The sequence below is a fragment of the Lepidochelys kempii genome, chromosome 1 (genome assembly GCF_965140285.1).
Source record: "Lepidochelys kempii isolate rLepKem1 chromosome 1, rLepKem1.hap1, whole genome shotgun sequence".
Classification (NCBI taxonomy): Eukaryota; Metazoa; Chordata; order Testudines; family Cheloniidae; genus Lepidochelys; species Lepidochelys kempii.
In genome coordinates, this window is record NC_136380.1 from 156,040,146 (window position 1) to 156,060,709 (window position 20,564).

The 20,564-nt window shown below is 42.1% G+C and overlaps 1 protein-coding gene across 9 annotated transcripts in view; it reads left to right on the forward strand.

Moving 5' to 3' along the window:
- Window positions 1-20,564, forward strand: part of KDM6A (lysine demethylase 6A) — a 279,893-nt gene that overhangs the window by 27,968 nt on the left and 231,361 nt on the right. For 8 of the 9 annotated variants that reach the window (XM_073359011.2, XM_073358944.2, XM_073358964.2 and 5 more), the window contains exon 3: window positions 11,997-12,105. The exons of the other annotated variant lie outside the window; for it this stretch is intronic. In XM_073359011.2, coding sequence (XP_073215112.1) covers window positions 11,997-12,105 — 109 coding nt within the window. The remainder of the gene's footprint in view (window positions 1-11,996; window positions 12,106-20,564) is intronic. 9 annotated transcript variants of the gene reach the window in all.

The following is a 20,564-nucleotide window of genomic DNA, read 5'->3' on the forward strand; positions in this document are numbered from 1 at the left end:
TGGTCTTCACCCTGCCCTGGTTGCTACAGTCTGATATCTCTCAATTTGTAATTATGGCTCATAGTTGTCTACTCATAAGGTAACCAGGGACCCAGAGATTTCATTAAAGCCACTTTCAAACAGTCCATGTTCTCTGTTCTGACTCTAGATATTTTTTTCTCATTACTTCATCTTCAGAGGAACGTTAAATGAACGTTGTTGCTTCTGTTTTATTTGTAGAACCTTGTCTTGAATTTTAGTTTTTTTTTATACAAAAAAGATGCACCTATCCAAGGTGCTAGGTGCCCCAGCATAAATTACAAAATCAAAATAGGATCACCCGTTGAACACTAAATTCCCATCTCCCCCATACATCTGATTTCACCGAGGCCCTCTGCAGCAGCCCACGTGAATAGATTTCCCGTGTAGTAGCCTCTGCAGGTCAGTAGACTTAAGCTTTCCCAAGCTGAAAAAGCCCCTTTCAGAGTTGAGGGTACATCACAAAGGATGCTCTACTGCCAACCCCTAACCCACTGAATCAAGAGAAAACCAGCCTGAATACTTTTGCTGATTGCAATTGTGGCAGTATGACTCTGAGAGGTGGCTTTTCAAGTGACAAGGTCACCAACCCATTTGTGACTTTATAGATCAAAATTGGTACCGATCATAGAGCACCAATGACATGCTGCCAAGGAGAAACAAAGCTTGAAAGACAGCTGCATTGTGCATCAGTTTACATTTCTCAGTTAATCTAGAATATAACCTCATTTAGAATACATTGCAATAATCCAGTCTTGAAATGTGACAAAGGCACCTCACTACCATGATCCATGCCTATGTGAAAGAAATGGTCGTGGTCTCTAGACCGGGTGCAGGTGGTAGCAGGCATTCCTGGGCACAGCTGCCATACGATCCTCCAGCAGCAGTTGGAGATTGAATATAGTCCTATATTGTGAACACAGGTAACATGGTAGAAATATACCCTCTGTGGGGAGATATCAGCCTTACCCCTCATCTACGGGCATGATCTTGATCTTACTCAGATTGGGGCATAGATGAGAGCTAGCTGTCTGAAACGCAATCTCCCTCAGATACTTGGGCAAGACTATCAACAGCCCTGGCTGGATCGGGGGAGACAGGGATATTGAGCTGAATGTCATCAGCATATTAAAAATACCAAAGTCCATATCCTCTCACTCTCCTAAAAGCCCTATATACACATTGTCTCCTCTTCAGGATAGAAAAGTCCACATGATAGTGCCCTAAGGGAAGAGAGAGCTTTCTGGGAACATTTTGCCAGGAAAGAACGGAGCCACCCAAGAGCAGTTTACTGCCCACTATTGCTGAGGGGTGCAGGTGAGGTAACAAAATCTTGTGATCAGCAATCCTGAAGGTTGCTGACAGATTTAACGGTATCTGCATGGACCCCGATCTTCATCCATTGCTAGGAGGAGATTGTCTACCAATGCAACTGGTGCAATTTCAATTCCATGTTCAGGTCTGTAACCAGATTGAAAAGTATCAAGGAGATCTGAGGCAACTAGACACTCAAGTTGTTTTGTGACCGCTCTCGTTACGAACTTAATTACAAATTGGATACTGGTCGACAGCCATGTTGTCATCATCAAGTGTTGGTTTTTGAAAAACGTTTTGTGCTGTTCTCAGTTTAAGAGATGCTGGCATCTGGTCCTTCTTAATTGAAAGCATTGATAATCTCCACCTTTTCTGGGTCCAGTTCTTGATCACTGGCATTTATTATCCTTGAATGACTTGGATCCAAAGGAGAGATGTGGGATAAAGTTGCATGCAATACAGTAACTCCTCACTTAACGTTGTCCTGGTTAATGTTGTTTCGTTCTTGCGTTCCTGATCTATTAGAGAATATACTCGTTTAAAGTTGTGCAAAGTTTGCTTATCACGTTTGGCTGCCACCTGCTAGTATAGTACTTTGTCCACTACTTGCTGGATTCTCTGGAAGAGTAGCCTGTTGGAGCTAGCAGGCGGGGGCTTGGAACGAGGTTTGTCCGGCAGCACCGCATCAGTTCCCCTCCACCCCCCCAGCACCTACTGCCCACCAGCAGGCCCCAAAGATCAGTGCCTCCCTCCATTCTTCCTCCCACCCACAGCAGTCAGCTGTTTTGCTGTGTTCATGTGGCTCTGGGGGGAGGAGTGAGGATGCGGTTGCTTGGGTGGAGCAGGGGTGGGAAGAGGCCGGGTGGGGCCTTGGGGGAAGGGGTGGGGTGGGGACAGGCCTAGGCCTGGGCCAGAGCTGGGGGGGGTTAAGTACCCCCTGGCACTTTGGAAAGAACAGTAAGAGGAGCAGCCGGACGATCTACCCTCTGACTCCACTACCTCAATCAAGCTTCACAATCATCATTGTGGAGTATAGTATTAAATTGTTTAAAATTGTTTAAATCTTATACCTGTATTACCTTGTTTAAAATTGTTAGCTTATACTGTATATGTATATAATACCTTTGGTGACAAAAATTTCCCTGGAACCTTCTCCCCCCCCCCCATTTACATTAATTCTTATGGGGAAATTGGATTCCCTGAACATTGTTTCGCTTAGTTGCATTTTTCAAGAACCATAACTACAACGTTAAGCGAGGAGTTACTGTACCTCTAGAACATCAGTCATTATCCATGGCCTAAACTCAACCAGGGAAGAGCTACTGCTTGTTCCCTCAAAATTCCTCTCTGCAATCAAGGCAGTAGACAGCTCAGCCTGAATCCAAGCATTTTATCTACAAGATAATCTGAAATTTCCTCTTTCGCTAGGATGATCTGCATACCAGCCCAGGATTGTGCTCAATTTAATACAGAGCTCCACCTAAAGCCATCAATTTATTTTTCCCTTTTTCAGTCAGAAAACCTTGCGACTACTTAAATATATTTTCATTTTCAGGAAGTGGCGTGAAAAACAGGGTTTTATGTAAACCATTTTAATCTGTGGAGGAAATTTAATGCTTTTCTTGTGGTGTTTGGCAGTCTTAGATAGGGGCTACATTATCCTCCAAATCCTATTTTGTTGGACAGATTAAAAATGATCCCATTTTATAGGCAGATAAATCGGCAGTTCAAGCACCTCGTTTAAGACTTTTAGGCTTGTTCTGCTGGATGTATGACATGGGGGGGCGGGGCGGGGGAAATCTGCATGAGAATTTGGGAAATCTGTACAGTTGATGAATTCCATGTGAGATTATGGACTCTCTGCAGTTTTACCAAGCTGCTAACTCCATTTTGAAGATGCAGTTTTGTCTTCTCTGTGGTTTTTACCTCCATGTTGAACTGAAATTCCAAGGGCAGTGAAAGAGAACTGACAGTAGATAGTTATTTAAATCACGATGGTCTTCTGTTTAAATAGGAACATCCTATAGTAGACTGACTCCCACTGGGAACTGATTTGTGAGGGGAGAGGGTGCCTGGCAACAAATTCCCCCTAGGAAGGGTCTGGGGCTAGAAGGTTATAAAAGTGCAAGAGCTGGTCTATTTGGGGTGTTTGGTCATTTTCATCAGCTCAAGCAAAGGAAAGCTGTTGCAGGAATCTGAGGTGGGGGGACCCTCTCACTCTGAATTTAAGCATCTCTTCTCTCCCCCCCCCCCCCAAGAATTCACTAGGGAAGGTCAGCTAGAGTGAGAAGTTGTGTTAAGGATGTTTTTATTTTCTATATCATCTGTACTCTCTGGATTTCTTGTGCAATGGAAAGGGCAATGGTGTTAGAATCCTATGCAAAGTGCATGCATGATGCTCCATGTACCACTGCCCCTTATGTAGGTAAACTGTGGACTCAGAACATCCTCATGTTAAGAGTTCTGTGGGATGATGTGTTTAAGCTATGAGGGGGGTCTGAGGAATCACTGCTGATTCCAGGTACAGGAGAGTGGGCTGCTTGGTCGCAGCTCTCAGGAGGGATGCTAGACGGAGCAGTATGCCAAGGGATCCAGTGACAGTGGTGGTCTCTGGATGCTGTTCAGACTCTAGACACTTAAAGCATGCTGGGATTTAATGTCTGGATCTCTTCACAGCACTCTGAGTGTCCAGTGAGGAGGACCTTGTTTAGAGGTGTGAAAGGCTACAAGACTACTATCTCATCAGTACATCTGATTTTCCTGTGCATTACAAATCTGAATTGTTGCTGTGTTCCTCAGATACAGTTTTTGAGCAACAGAGCCTTGTCTGCTCTGAATGTACTTGTGGTTAAAGATGTGTATTAAATCACTAAAGATGTGTTTCTGTATCTTCTTGTCATAGAGGCATGGTAGCTAAGATTGCATTCAGTTTTGAACTTCAAGCAGGGGTGAAATTTGTGTATCCTCACAAAGGGCTAGATTGTCAGTCTGTGATTATAGCTCATGGCAAAGGGAAATGTGTGTAGGGTTGCCGTTGGAGCAGCCCATGAGGGAGAATCAGATCTCCTTTCTGGTCTGAGGGCAAACTGCAACAGCAGTATATGTGTTGCAAGTGCATGCTCCTCAACATGCCAGTGTAATTAATTATACTTCTGGGTGTTTAGTGACCAGGGAGTTGGAGTGGAGGCTCCATGTCGTCTTGCCCATATGCGTAAGGGAGGACGTACTAGCTTTATGGATCATCATTTCCCCTGTCTGCAGGAATTGGTAGTATGGTACACTGGTGTAAGAGAATAAACCTCATGTCTGTTTTGCTCCCTTGTGCAGGACAGGCCATGACTGGCCCATAACTTATAGTCTTTATTGTTTGAATACAGAATTAATTTTCTGGGAAATTGCAAGGAAATCTGTTACTTTGCAAAGCAAAAAAAAAAAAAAACCACCGCCAAAAGAAAACAAAAATCCTGACTTTTGACTTGAACACACTCTCAAATTTTAGCAGCATCTAAAGTATAGTATTCAATTTTTATATGATTTTTGATTTATTGATTCCTGACAAATAACATCTGTATCAGTGTTCCATGTTGTATATATTTGATGTGGTATTGATGTCTCAGTCTCAATTGCCCTTTTGATTGTGAGGAAAACTTCAGAAATGTGAACAGGGTAAGTGAAGATCATTTTAGGATTTTTGTGTCTTCCCCAACTGCCACCACTACCTGTGGCCAGTCACCAGCTTCTCCAGAGGGATTGGCATCAGTTGGAGAAGCAGTTAAGGTGGTTGAATGCCATGTGTTAGGTGAACATTAGGGGAAAAGTGTGGGTTGCCAGGAGGGTGAGATTTGGGGAGGGTAGAATGGTGGTGTTCATGGTTCCTTCCGCTTTTTTTAATGTACCCCAGTATATTAGCCGTTTTTGCAACTGCATCACATTGTTGAATTGTATGCAATGTGCAATCTATTACAACCCTCAGATACTGTTCTGTGCTAATGCCTAGTCAGTTGGTTATTCCTTATTTTGTAGTTGTACATTTTGATTTTTTTTCCCCCCTTGTCTTTATTGAATTTCATCTTGTTGTTTTCAGACCAATTGTCCAGTTTGTCAGGGTTGTTTTGAATTCTAATCCTGTCCTCCAAAATGTTAGCAACTGCTCCCAGCTTGGAGTCCTCTACTAAAAAGTTAAGTTGAAGATCTGCCTTTTGAAGATCAGTGAAGCTGTTTAGCTGCAAGAATGATGAAACATTCCACTCTTTTGAAAGAGGTTTTTAGAGATGCACTTTGGTTCCAAGGTCTCTACACTTCAGTCCGTAAGAGGAGGCAAGTTAAGCTTCAGATCTTCTCTGAAGACCAACCTCCTAATTTTCTTAACAGCAAAAGGCCTTGGATCCTCCCTAGAAGAGACCTTTGTATCAGAATTGTACAATTCATGCAACACCTGGTTCAAGAAAACAAGTTTGACTCCATGGTCAGAAGTCCTGGACTGATCTACAAGGATTTATACACTTTCCCTCACCATTTGGCAGGTGCTTTCCTTTCATTTTGGACTTGGAATGACTATGGACTGCTGAGTCCAAGAAGTAGTCCATAAGGTCTGTTCAGTCCAGTTTCAGTCCTTTGCCCTTCAACCCAGTCTTCCTTCAGGGACCCATCTCATGAGATACTGCTAAAGCAAAAGGTGGGGACTCGCTTGTACAACTAGGTGCATTGGAGAAGTTTCCTCTTGAGTTCTGGGATGAAGGTTTTATTCCTATCACTTTTTTGTCCCAAAGAAGAAAGCAGGATGCATCCTGTTCTAGACCTCAGGCAACTCAACAGATTAGGTCATCACTTCAGGTTCAGGATGGTCAGCTGATCTTCTGAAATTCCCTCCCTAGATTGGTTTGCTGCTCTACTTTTGATGGATATTGCCTCTGCTTGAAAGGTGAGAGAGATTCAAGAGTTAATAGCAGGACCATCATATACAGTATTTCATGAAGTCTAGGTTACTTTCAGGCCTTGTCTTATACTACAACATTAAGTCGATGTACGTTGGATCAGCATACAGCTACCATGGTAATTACTGTGGTTTTTCATGTCCCCATGACCCTCCTTCTGCCAGTGGATGTGCGTCCTCACCTGGAGCACTTGCACTGATTTAAGTGGGGCAGTGTCGGAGCCTGCATGGGGCTCACAGCTGGAGTTTCCCATGCCCACAGAACAAAGCCATTCCAAAAATCATCTCATGTTTTTGTAGTGTCCCTATATCAGAAACTTACAAGGCAGCCGCTTGGCGCTTCTAGTTTTAGCCATGAGATATGGTGCTTGGTTTAGCTGAGCAGTGCTACAGTTTTTAAGGCGGACTCCTGACGCCCACCTCTTTAGAGAATTACCAGTTAGCCATGCATCTACAGTGGAATCCACATGACAAGCACTGAGAGAACAATCACAGTAACTGTGGCTCTTAGATATGGAAGATATTTGGTCCATGTGGATCCTGCAACCTAGCCTTCCTTTCCCTGCCACTGGAGAGTCTTTTACATAGGATTCTGTATTGACGAAGGACCTGAATGGAGATTGGGCCTGCTCTGCCACTTAATGGCCTATGTGATGGGGGCACAAGGACATACAGGATGCATGCATGGTCCCAACGAATACTACTGACCAAAACAATCTGTTCTCATGTGTATGGGGCACATTTGCATCTACAGTTGAATACAGGTAGAAAAAACAACTAAGAACCATGTTTATTGTACAGTAACTGGGCTCTTCTTTGAGTAGTGTCCCTAGAGGTTCTCCACTCCTAGGTTACTCCTGAAGGACTTCTGCACCAAAAAATTAAGAATTCTGCACACATTTTTAAAATTCTGCATATTTTATTTGTCAAAATAACATAATATAGTCACACCATTTTCAATTATTTTGGTAGTTTATTTCAAAATACTTGTCAGCAAGTGTCTGTAACAGTACAGACAACAAAAAAGATTAAGGAAATGTTTTTTGACAAATAGATGCCTTACTATTTATATACCTCCACAGTGAGTGAGAGGGACAGAGTGTTGCACGCACACCCAGTCCTGCCCTCCCATCCCAATCCAGGTGTGGGGCAAGTAGGTTCAGCCTAGCAGGATCCAAGTATGGAGGGGCTTAGCGTGGGGCAATCCAGGTGTGGGGTGAGAGGGTTCTGTGTGGGGCAATGCGGGTGGCACGGTGGGGGGTCCAGGTGAGGGAGGGCGGATCGGGGTGCACAGAGGCTCGTTGGGAGGTTCTGGATGCAGGTGGAATGGGACTGGGGGCAGAGGGAAGGTCTTAGGTCAGAAGATGTCAACCATTTTTTTCCTGAGTTTTCAGCTTCAGGCAGACTTGCCCAAACTCTTCCTGTGCAGAGCAGAAACTGAAATCAAAAACAAAAGGATGTTTGTTTTTACTTCAGCTGTTTGGCTTATTGACATCTTAATGTTTTGCTGGGCTCTATTGTTTAGTCTTGTGCGGGCTCTGACTTTTAGAAATCCCTTTTTTGATACTGAGGTAACTGGCTGTGGTAGTTTCCAACACAGGTTTGGACATGCCTCTTGAGGAACTGTACTCCACAGGTGGCTGTTGCTGTCCTTCTGCTTCTCTCGTAACTTGTGGCCATTTCTTCAGTATGTAGGTCAGTGGTGGGCAACCTGCAGGCTGCATGGGGCCCGTCAGGGTATTCTGTGGGCGGGCTGTGAGACAGTTTGTTTACATTGGCGGTCCGCTTTCTGCAGCTCCCCTTGGCCGGGATTGGTGAACCACAGCCACTGGGAGTTGCAGGCGGTCGAGCCTGCGGACGGTCAATGTAAACAAACTATCTCACTGCCCGCCCGCCAGAGGATTACCCTGACGGGCTGTGTGCGGGCCGCAGGTTGCCCACCACTGATCTAGGTTGTCCAAACTCAACGCTATCTACATAACCACAATATTGTACTCGACATAAGGATAAAACATTGAGGACTTATTCTGCCTTTATTTCCCAAGGTGGAATAGAATATTTCATATCTCAAAGGAATATCCAAAGCAGCAGCGAAAATGTTGTGGACAGTACCCATTTTCAATCATATGGAAGGCTTTCCATTTTCTGGTTCTTGTTACCTGTCTGTGAACCCCTTCCACTTTTGCTGTATTGTTTTTGAGGTGGATTGATCAGACCTGAAAATGGTATTCACAGTGGGGACATAAGATTTGTATAAATATTGGGCATACCACAAACCCAGACAATGTGGAGTAATGTCAAACCTGGCATGAGCCTGACTCCCAGGCTCCTTTTTAGCAATTACTTTCCTCTCCCTCAGCCACTCCATTATACCTGACTCCCCCAAGCCTTTGCAACGCTTCTGAGGGGTGCAGGAAATACATTTCTGTATTGTAGTTTAAATGAATTATTACTCCAAGTTCTGTATTAGTATTCCTACTAAGGAATGTATTTGTCAAAAAATAATTCCTCCATGTCTTTTGTTGTCTGCATTGTTACATACATGCTGTCAGGTATTTTGAAATAAATTACCACAATAATTGAAACTGGTGTGATTAGATTATATTATTTTGACAAAATATTCAGAATTTTGCTGAATTTTAAAGTATTGTGTGCGGAATTTTTAATTTTTTGGTGCAAAATTCCCTCAGGAGTACATAGAAGTTTTTACACTTGATGTATCCCAGTGGCTGTCGATCTATGTAGTTACAAATCCTTTTGGGTCTGATTCCTTGAGATTCCCACCCAAGAAAATCCATGTTGGTGTGACCTCCTTTTTTCAAAATGCTTTTTAATCTCTCGCTTCTAGGGGAAGACTTGCTTCTTCCTCTGAGGCATGGGTGGGCAAACTTTTTGTCCCGAGGGCCACATCTGGGTGGGGAAATTGTACACAGAGGCATGAATGTAGGGCTGGGGCAGGGGGTTAGGGTGTGGGAGTGCAGGGTGTGTGTGTGTGGGGGGGGCATGGTGTGCGGGAAGGGGCTCAGGGTAAGGGGTGGGGGTGTAGGAGAGGTGTGGTATGCAGGGAGGGGCTCAGGGCAAGGGGTGGGGGTGCAAGCTGTGGCCTGGCGCCGCTGACTTTGAGCAGCTCCAGGGTGGCAGCAGTGCTGAGCGGGACTAAGGTAGGCTCCCTTGCCCCGTGCAGCTACCAGAAGTGGCCAGCATGTCTGGCAGTGGCTCCTGGGGGTGCGATAGGGCAGGCGGCTCCTCAGCGTGTGGACCTTGCCTGTGAGTACCACCCTCGAAGCTCCCATTGGCCACGGTTCCCCGTTCCCAGCCAGTGGGAGCTAGGGGGGCGGTGCCTGCAGATGAGGGTGGTGCACGGAGACCTCTGCTGTCCCACAAGGGTTGCAGCAATGTGGTGCTGGCCGCTTCTGGGAGCGGCCTGGTGCCAGGGCAGGTAGGGAGCCTGCCTTCGTCCCGCTGCGCCATGGGGCTGGCCATTACATGGGCCAGATTGAAAGCCCTGACGGGCTGTATCCAGCCTGTGGGCTGTAGTTTGCCCTCCCCGGCTCGAAGTGGAAAAGTTTGGACTCCTTTCCAGGGATGTCTTCAAAGGTGTTTGGTGGGAAGAAGAGATGGTTTTTGAACCAAAATCTGTACTAGAGTATCCATATTTGTGTGTGTGAGGACTAGGTATACTGGGTTTAAAAAAAAAAAAAAAAGTTGTGCAGACTTAATTTTCCGGAAGGAAAAAGAGATTATCTTGGTGTTTCCTATTCTCCCTTGAGAATGGAAAGCAAGGAAAACACTTTTGCTTTTTATTACTCTGTTGCCTCCAATCTGAACTTCCAAGAAGAGCTTTAGAAGTTAAAATGAATTATGTCACATGATATCCCTGTGAATGTAGGTAAACATCCTAAATATTGCTGGCTGAGGGGTTGGAGACAAAGACATAGTGAAAATCTGACTTACTGAAGGTCATACAAGATGTGTGTGAAATAGCCAAAAATAGACCCAGGTGTCCCGACTCCCACCCTTGTACTCTAACCACAAAGTATGTTTTCTCCTAAGTGTGGTTTGATAAAATTTGATGGAATCACTGTAGGGTCCCAGATGCTAAACTGTTTAAGCATGTCTGATTTATAACCTTGAATAGTTCAGGGAAGTCAGGCTCATGCCTGGTTAGAGGGATCCTGCTGTGTCAGTGTTCTCCAGAAATTGAGATTTTCTCTTAGTCTTTGGTCATCTTTGCAAAGTTGTCTTCCTCATCTGATTACTTGCCCAAAAGATTTTATGGGTCACCAAATTCTTGTTTGGAGTTTATCCATGTCGCAAGCTGTGATTGTGAGTAGTAGAAAACCTAATTGTATTTTACCTGCTCTGTATCAGAAAATGTTAATTGTATTCTAGCCAGGTCTCGGCAAAACATAAGAATTCCATTTTACAAAAAAATTTGAGCTTTCATTATTTTTGTTTTTGTTCTGCACTGAAACAAAAACTAGACCTTATGAACTTTTTTCTCCATAGAACAAGAGAAACGGACCACCACCCCCTAGAATAGCCAGAGAGCCTGGTGGCTGGGTCACTCATCTGGAATGTGAAAGACTACTTTCAGGTCCCATTCCAAGTTTAGAAATTGACTAGGAGTTGAAAAACCAGGCCTTTAAGGCGCCACCGGACTCCTCAATGTTTTGCTAAACTAAGGCATGTCTGTGGTAGCGAATTTACAGCAGCACAGCTGTACCAATGCAGCTGCACTGCTGTACGATCACCCATATAGCCGCTCTATGCCGACAGGAGAGAGCTCTCCTGTCGACATGATAATACCACCTCAAAAAGTGCCGGTAGCTATGTTGGCAGGAGGAGTTCCCCCGCTGATATAATGCTGTGCACGCTACCATTTATGCCAGTGAAATTTATATCACTCGGGGGTGGGGAGGAGGTGTTCTTTTCACATCTCTGAGTGACATAAGTTTTGCTGACATAAGTGGTAGTGTAGACATGATCTTCATGTTCAAACAATTTTAAATGCTTTTTTATATTAAAAAAGCATTTTAATTGAATTCCCATTCCATAAAAATTCATCTTGACACAGATTATGAGGAAAAAAAATGATCTAGTAAATAAGAAATGGTAAATTAAGAATTAGAGTAGTTATATGTTGTGTAATATAATTATTTAAGTATGTATAGATAGTGTATCCTCCCTGGTTACCAAAAAAGTATCAAATGACAGCAGCCAACCAGACTCAAATGTTCTTTGGGAAAATAACTAAAGCACAAATGCAAAACAAGATTAAAATTGATGATTTTAATCAGTTTCCTACTTGCTGATTTAAATCATAATTACATTCAGTGATTTATATCACTTCATTTTAAATCAATCCCCTGATGTACTGTATCAATTTGTTTTGCCTTAAGGAAATGAAGTGTGTGTCAAGTTCACAAGTAAAGAAAAAAAGATTTTGTTTTTTCTGTATTCTAGATATTAGTATCGCTAGATATTTGTGTTTGAATCTGACACTTTTTCAGTGTGTGCTCTCCCTCTTTTTCTTGCTTTAAAACCAAGGATGACATAATTCTGAAAGAGCTCTGGTGGTTGCAGAAAACTGCAGAGTTTTTAGTTTTGCACAATAACATTAGGTTTGGTAAAAGGTTTATATTTGTATTAGAAAGAAGATGCATTTATAAAATGTGCTTTGTTCAGTACAATACAGCACTGTGAAAATATCTGTACTTCTCTTTTACAGGCTGTTCGCTGCTATGAATCTCTGATATTGAAAGCTGAAGGAAAGGTCGAGTCTGATTTCTTTTGTCAGTTAGGTCACTTCAACCTCTTATTGGAAGATTATCCAAAAGGTAAGGCTTTTTATCACATTTTTATAGCAGTTTTAATAACCATAGTGTCTTTAATGACCCAGATTTGATTATGACACCATAATATAACCATAAATATTGGGTAGATTAACATCGGCAGTTTCTGTTGGCTTGCACCATGCTTCAAAGTCCGTAACAAAATAAGTAATATGTCGCCGTACTGAGGAATACTTTTGTTCTTCCCTTCCCCCAGAGAAACCTTGTGGGCAAGTGTTTTAGTAGAACATGTTTAATGGTTCACAAACAGATGTGAGTAATATACAAACATAGTACCTAATTGTTCCCCACGTTTCTTTTGTTGCTGAAAATGTTCAAAAATAAAGTAAACCGACTACAGCATAACCATAAGTGTATATCGGATGTAGGCATGGATATGACAACTAGAATAAGAGTTGGTATTAGAAATGAAAAGGAGACCTAAATGTATACCAGGAATATTGTTCAGATCCCTGATCTGCGCTTGGTACAAGCCCGAGGAAAAGGGGTCAGGTATTAAGCAGCATTTGTGCTCTCCGAAGTCTGTGAACAGCCAGAGATTGGTGTTTGGCCCTGATGTAAGTTACAGCAATCTGAAGGTTGTTCTAACTTATGTGGGCTGAAAAAACCATGATGCAAGTTGTTCCAACAGGCTAGCATAGCACTTTGGCCTGTGCCACTGCTGCTTCTTTCCCACTTGGTCATTCCCTAGGTAAGGCGTTCCAGTGCACCAAATGAGCCAACCAATGCAGACTAAATAGAGTAGGGGTTCTCAAACTAGGGGTCGGGACCCCTCAGGGTGTAACAAGGTTATTACATGGTGGGTCATGAGTTATCAGCCTCGACCCCAAACCCTGCTTTGCCTCCAGCATTTGTAATGATGTTAAATATATAAAAAAGTGTTTTTAATTTATAAGGGGGGGTCGCACGCAGAGGATTGCTGTGTGAAAGGGGTCACCAGTACAGAAATTTCAGAACCACTGAAATAGAGCATTTTCAAGACATCTACCTCATGCTAATGGAATCATGGTCAGCAGTCACCCTTCTTTACCACCACAAACTCGTCAGCTGTGGGCTACCTAACGTGGTCTGCGTCACTGAAACATGGTTGGCTGACAAGACCAGCACAGTGCTAGCTCACCTTGCGGTATTAAGCTACTCTGAACACTTAGACATGGAGAATGGTAGAATAGTGATTTTATTCTCCTCCAGGTTCAAGTGCAGAAGAGACTAGTTTAACATCAAAGAGGGTATCCTCTTAATCTGAGAGTGCTGATAAATCGATTATGGGCATCCTGCTAATCTACAGAGCTAGGGACACCAAAGGCTTCCTAACCCTCCCTCCCTCCCTCCCCCCAAGACATTACCTAACATGGTTCTGAGGTTCACATGACTTAGCTTGTGGGAGACTTCGTCCATGTAGAATGACACTTCAGACAACAGCAGCAAAAAGCGATCCTCTTCACCTTTGGCTGCATGCAGATAATATTCCTCCCCTCCCCTGTACGCTTTGGACTGGATCCTTGTGCTGGACATTAGAAACACACAAGCTAATCTGTGTCCTTATCTCACCACCAGCTCCTTCAGGTAAAAATTCCTCTCCCCCATCACAAGACAAGAAAAAGCAACCACGAAAGTTCACCCTAGAAGATTACCAGCTCCAACAAATGCTAAAACTTTACTGATAGAAAAGCTACTAAACTTAGTATTGTGACAGTGAAAAACTACCATCGCTCCCAGGTTGCTGCCGTAGACCCTCTGGCATTGAAGTGCCTTCTCCTACACCATTGCTCTCGCAGATCCCCCTTGGCATTTGGATGACCTGTGATTGGAAAAAGTAGAAAGGAAGAAAGCTAGTGGCATTTGACACTGAGCAGCATCAAGCGTTCTTGGAGGAAAACACTGTCTGATGCAGATAGGTTTAAGTATGAAGAATTTTTCTCAATCTGTGCCACTGTAGTGTTGAAGGCTCATGTTGTCTTCGCTGCCAAAATAGGTGTGTGTTTAAATGAGATTGGTAACTCAAGTTAGCCATCTTGCTGTACAAACACATACCTTTTTGGCAGTGAAAAGACCTAGACTAAGAGCTTTTCTTGTCAATGAGAGGCAGAAACTTTTTGGTTGGTAAATAACTTTATAAATCCAAAATGCCTTGATTCCGTCATGGTTTTTGCTAAAACGATCAGCAGTGAAATAGTTAACAATCCAGACATAAATTGTTTGCCTGTTTGTTAGTTTTAATGCCTCATTTAGCTCAATGGAGAGATTATGCATCTCTGAGTTTATTATTTCAGGCTGTCCTCAGGTGCAAAACAACACTAAACTGGTTAATACTGGGTGCATCTTGTCATGATTTTCTCCACAACCTCAACAGCTAGAATTCATTTTTTTTAAATGAAAGCTTAAATTCTGGAACAAACTGCCCCAAGAGGATTCAGTGACAAATTCTGTCTAAAATGGAGAGAGGAAACATGGGTTTGGGTTATTTTCATCCAAGGCTTTTGTTGATACTGATGTTGAAATTCTCCAAACTGAGAATTTTAACCACTATCACATACAGTGGATTAGAACGTCATGTGTGCCTGAGCACTGTTTGATTCCATGGATAAAGGGTGAGGGGTGGGAAGCATATTTTATGCTATTTTTCTGCTTACTTTCCTAATCTTGGAGGCTGTGGATTCCCAGCAGAAGTCCTGTAATGGTGCTGACTAAGACATGGGCTAGTTCCTCCGCTCCAACTGTGTCCTCTGTGCTATGCTGAGGATTTGGATGAGTTTCTGTTACCACTCTCCTTTCTGGTAATTGGGAATTTACATATAAAGTCTGTGTTGGTTTCAACTCTTTTCACATGTGATGTGGAAGAGTTCGAAGGATTTGGGTGTTTCCTGGATTTGTTGTATTTAAGTTTTAAGAGAATACTGTTCTGTATGTGCTCTTGATCACTTTTTGGCCTGTGGTGTGCTAAGTAACCTTGAAGGAGAAGGAGCCAGAGGATCATGTTGGATCAATGTAGTCTGCAGTACTGTAGAACCTTGGAGTTATGAACACCAGAGTTATGAACTTATCAGTCAACCACACAGCTCATTTGGAACCACAAATATGCAATCAGTCAGTAGCAGAGACAACAAAAAAGCAAGTACAGTACTGTGTTAAACGTAAACCCTTAAAATAAGGGAAAGCAGCATTTTTCTTCTGCATAGTAAAGTTTCAAAGCTGTATTAAGTCAATGTTCAGTTGAATACCTTTGAAAGAACAACCATAACGTTTTGTTCAGTGATGCGAACAGCCTCCATTCACGAGGTGTTCGAGTGACTCTGAGTTTCTACTGTTTTATCCACATGTTTGGGTAATGCAGGCTACATCATACTTCTGGAGCTTCTTTCACAATGAAGCCATAAATGGACATCTTGTTGACCACTGATCTACATTAAACAGTGTCAGTTCGAGTTCCTGGGAGTTTTTTGCATCTCTTTAGTTCTTGTGTGTACATGCTGTTTGTGTGCTATGATTATATGGTACACATTTGACACAACATTTTTGGGTCTTTTGTCTATTCTTGAAGTTGATTCCAATTAAAACTGAGGTAGGGGAGATGAGCTGAACGGTGAAGCAAGGTCCCTTTGCTCCCCATATGTTTTGACCTTAGCTGGGACTGTGACGATTGTAGTGAAAGTGTGCAGAGCTGACAGTCTGACTCCAGTATGTTGAAAAATGTGGTGGTGGGAAGGTGGCAGCATGATCTGCCACGAAATGGTCTGTAGTAGGTTAGTGTCATCTCTTGCTCATTTCTGCAGCAATTTGTCACACCTGTAAATGCAACTCCTGTTGCTCCTGTGTGTGGAGGAAGAGGGAATTGTTGGTAGTTGCATCCTGCCTCTTAAATGCATGCCATTGAGAACCAGCTTCTGTTTCTCATAGAGGTGCTGCTGCTGCTCCTGTGTAGAGAGGAAAGAGCAACAGCCTCGGGAGAGGCTCAGCCCCTATCCTCAACTGCCAGTGTCAAGAAAGGGTACTGGGATTATGTCCTCCTTCCTCCTTAGGGGCTCAGTCTTTTGTATCTGTCTCTGACTTGACTGGCAGAAATGAAATGGGGAAGCCTGCTCTTCACTTAAGAGCCTCCAGAGTCTTAGGCTACGTCTACACTTATGGGCATGTAGAATACAGACATTGCATGCCCAGTTGGCATGTATATAAATAGCAGTGTAGACAGTGAGGAACTGCTTAGGCAAGTACAATACAGACACATGAGAGCCTTTAGGTATATACCCTACATGGCTCTCTACATGCCCACACAGTGCCTCCTACATGTACACTGCTCTTTTTACTGATGTAGTGTCCTGCTGCCAGAGCCTTTCTCTGCCTCAGTGAAAGTCTCTGGAAGTGGTAAAAGGCTCCAGCAGCTTCCCACTTCTGAAGCCTTTCCAGGCTGCAGGGAAAGACTCTAGAGAAAGGGGGGGCAGGGGGCCCTGGGAGGGAGCTGTTAGTGCCTTTCTCTGCTACATTGCCCCTGCCAGAACCGTTCTTTGCCATATGTAGCTACGCATCACAGGACGGATGCAGCGTGCTTTTCACTGCAGTGTGTAGCTACACGTGCTGTAGACTTTGCTGCAAGTATAGACAAGACCTTAGCAGTATCCAGATTTTTCCGTTTTTGAGGGAGTCTCCCTCCCCTGTGGAAATCTCCATTTTTTTATTACATAGACAATAAGAATTACAATAGGAATAGTGAGAATAAACAAAGAATTAGAAAATAAATTCGATATGATTGGGATTATGCAACACATCAGGTTTCAATCCCATGACTGATGTTAAAATCACGGGATATGCTGTGTTTAAGAAAGATACAATGGGAGGTATGGTACATAGTGTGGCACTCTCCATTAAAGATACCACTACCTGCTCTAGAGTTATTGACAATTCTGAAGGAGAGGACTGGGATGCTTATAGATCAAAGGATTAACTGATAAATCACAGGTGGTAGTGGGGTGGGGAGTTGGGGGGGGGTGGAGTCTGCTATAGACCACCAAATCAGACAAAGGAACAGGAGGAGCAGCTCCTTAAACTTCTGTCTATAGTGTGTAGATGGAAATATTGCATTATTGGGAATTTCAGTCTGGGGGACATATGCCGGAGATCTCTTGCTGCCACTTGTAAAATATCTTTGGAGGTTCTAAAAATATATATAACTTTCAAACAAAGTACTGAAACCAACTTGCAATAATTGTACATTAGACCTAATTTAGACAGATGAAGATGAATTGATCACTGAACTAAAAATTTGTGGTTGCTCAGGTGATAAGAACATAAGAATGGGCATACTGGGTCGGACCAATGGTCCATCTAGCCCAGTATACTGTCTTCAGACAGTTGCTAGTGCCAGATTCTTCAGAGGGAATGAACAGAACAGGGCTGTTTGGAGTGATCCATCACCTGTTGTCCAATTGTAGCTTTGGGCAGTTGGAGGTTTAGGGACACCTAGACCATGGGGTTGCATCTCTAACCATCTTGGCTAATAGCGTTGATAGGTAAATTCACGGAGAACAGGTCCAAGTATTTTTTTGAACCCGGTTATGTTTTTGGCCTTCACAACATTCCCTGGCAATGAGCTGCACATGTTGACTGTGTGTTCTGTGAAGTACTTCCTTATGTTTGTTTTAAACTTGCTGCTTATGAATTTAATTGGATGACCCCTAGTTCTTGTATTATGTGAAAGAAGTAAATAACACTTCCCTATTCACTTTCTCCATACTAGTCATGACTTTATTCATGACTGTCATATCCCCCACTTCAGTCATTTCTTTTCCAGGCTGAACAGTTGCAGTTGTCTGGATCTCTCCTCCTATGGAAGCTGTTCCATATCCCTAATCATTTTTGTTGCCCATCTCTGTATCTTTTCTAATTCTAATGTGTCTTTTTGGGGATGAGGTGACCTGAACTGTACGCAGTATTCAAGGTGTGGGTATACCATGGATTTATATAATGGCATTATGATATTTTCTGTGTGATCTATCCCTTTCCTAATGGTTCCTAACATTCTGTTTGCTTTTTTGACTGCTGCTGTGCACTGAGCAGATGATTTCAGGGAACTATCCATGATGACTCCCAAGATCTTTAAGTGGTAACAGCTAATTCAAAACCCATCATTTTGTATGTATAGCTGGGATTATTTTTTGCATTGTGCATTATTATCAACACTGAATTTCATCTGCCATTTTGTTGCCCAGTCACCTAGTCTTGTGAGATCCCTTAGTTAATTCTAAAGCTGAAGGCAAAGAGTTACAATCTTGAGTAATTTTGCATTGTGTGTGAATTTTATCTCCTCACTATTCACCCCTTTTTCCAGATCGTTTATGAAAATTTATGTCTGTTTTCATTTGCTGTGTGCAACTAGAACATCAAGTAGTGGGTATACTTGGTGCTTTAAGAAGGCCAGTTTCCAAAGGTGAAAGCCGTCACATGCTAAAATTGAGTGGGAGGAAGTACTTAAATATAATTCCCATTTTTATGTTTAAGAACTCTTTATTAGATGCTTCAAAACACATAATTCCGCAGTCAAGAAAGAAGGCTTATTTGATTTTAAAAAATCCTGTTTTGGAGGGGAGGTGAAAGTAATAAAAATTAGTAATCTATAACAAAACATTAGGGAAGCTGAAAGCAAGGAGTACCTGTCAGCACACCAGTTAAGAGTTTTAGACAGTTAAGAGAAGCTAAAGATGCAAGTGGAAAAAAATCTATGGCCAGTAGGGTCAAGGACAAAGAGTTCTTTAAATATATTGGGAACAAGCAAAATTCTAGCAATAGGTCTGATGCTAGACAAAGATGATAAATCATCAATCAAAAGGCAAAAAAGGCAGAAGTATTTAAATATTTCTGTTCAGTATTTGAAAGAAAACAGGATAGTGTATTCTTATCTTAGTGATAATGAAATACATTCTATTCAGTCAATAACTAAGGAATATGTTAAACAGGAACAGTTTTTAACATTTTAAAATCTGTAGGACTAGATAACTTGCACCACAAATATCAAAAGAATTGATGGAAAAGCTCTGATCCATTAATGTTGATTTTTAACATCTTAGAACACTGGAATTTCCAGAGGACTAGGAGAAAGCGAATATTGTGCCAGTATTTGAAAAGGGTAAATGGCAAGATCCGGGAAGCTATAGGCTGATTAGCCTGACATTAATCACAGGCAAAGTCATGGAAAGAATGGTATGGGACAAAATCAGTAAACAATTATGAGGTGGTAGCATAATTAATACTAATCAACATGGCTTAATGGAAAATATGTCTTGTCAAAATCAGTGTCTTTTGATCTAATCAAATAATACTAATTTTGACAAGTTTGGTTAATAAATTATTGACATAATATACTTTGCCTTTTGTAAGGCATTTGACTTAGTCCTACATGTCATTTTAATTTTGGGAGGAAAAAATACTATATAAAATTAATATAGCTCATATTAAATGGATTAAAAGCTAATTTACAGAATACAAAAAGTAATTGTAAATTGGTGTGTTTTTGTTGGGGTCTGGCAGGTCTCTGTTCATGGTCCAATGCTATTTAATATGTTTATCAATGATCTGGAAGAAAATATAAGTGCTGGTAAAGTTTGCAGATGCCACAAAAACTGGAGTGATAAATAAAGATGGGGAGAGGTCAGTCTACAGGCCAATGTGGATCACTTGGTGGTAAGGTTGACTTATTCGAACATGCTTTAATACAGCCACTGCAAGTTCTACATCTAGGAACAAAAAACATAGGTTACATTTATAAGAAGGTGCACTGTATCCTGAGAAGCAGCAACTGTGTAAAGGATTTAAGGGGTCAGGATAGATAAGCAATTGAACATGCCACACAGCATTATGGTGTGAAAGAGAGCAAAGTACTACTGAAGTAGGAGTAGGGAGGTGGTATTACCTTTTGTATAGGATATAAGTGAATTGGAAGCTGAAGGTAAACAAATTCAGACTAGAAATAAAATACAAACTTCTAAGTGAAGATAATAATCCTAATAGTTAGTTTTACCTTGGGAAGTAGTAGATTCCCCATTTGAAGTCTTTGAGATCAAGACTGAACCCCTTTCTAAAAGATAGGGTATAGGTCAAATAGGTATGAACTTGATGCAGAAATTATTGGATGAGGTTCTTTGGCTTGTGTTATGGAGGAGATCAGACTAGATTATAATACAGTCCTAGTTTTTATCTCTCTGCTGTTTATACTTTTCCTAAGGTGCACTACAATAGAATTGACGTGATGTTGTCTAAACAATTCTGATTATCAGCAGTGCAGTTCACCAGTCTTGTTAATCTTACTCTGATGTTGTTTGGGAATCAGGAATACAGAACTGCATTGGTTTGCATTTGGAAGGTTGGATTCTGTATAAATGGATGGGTTTAGACTTTCCTTCTTCCAGGAAGGCGTCCTACTTGTCATTGATAAATAGGTGAGTGTGTACTTAAAG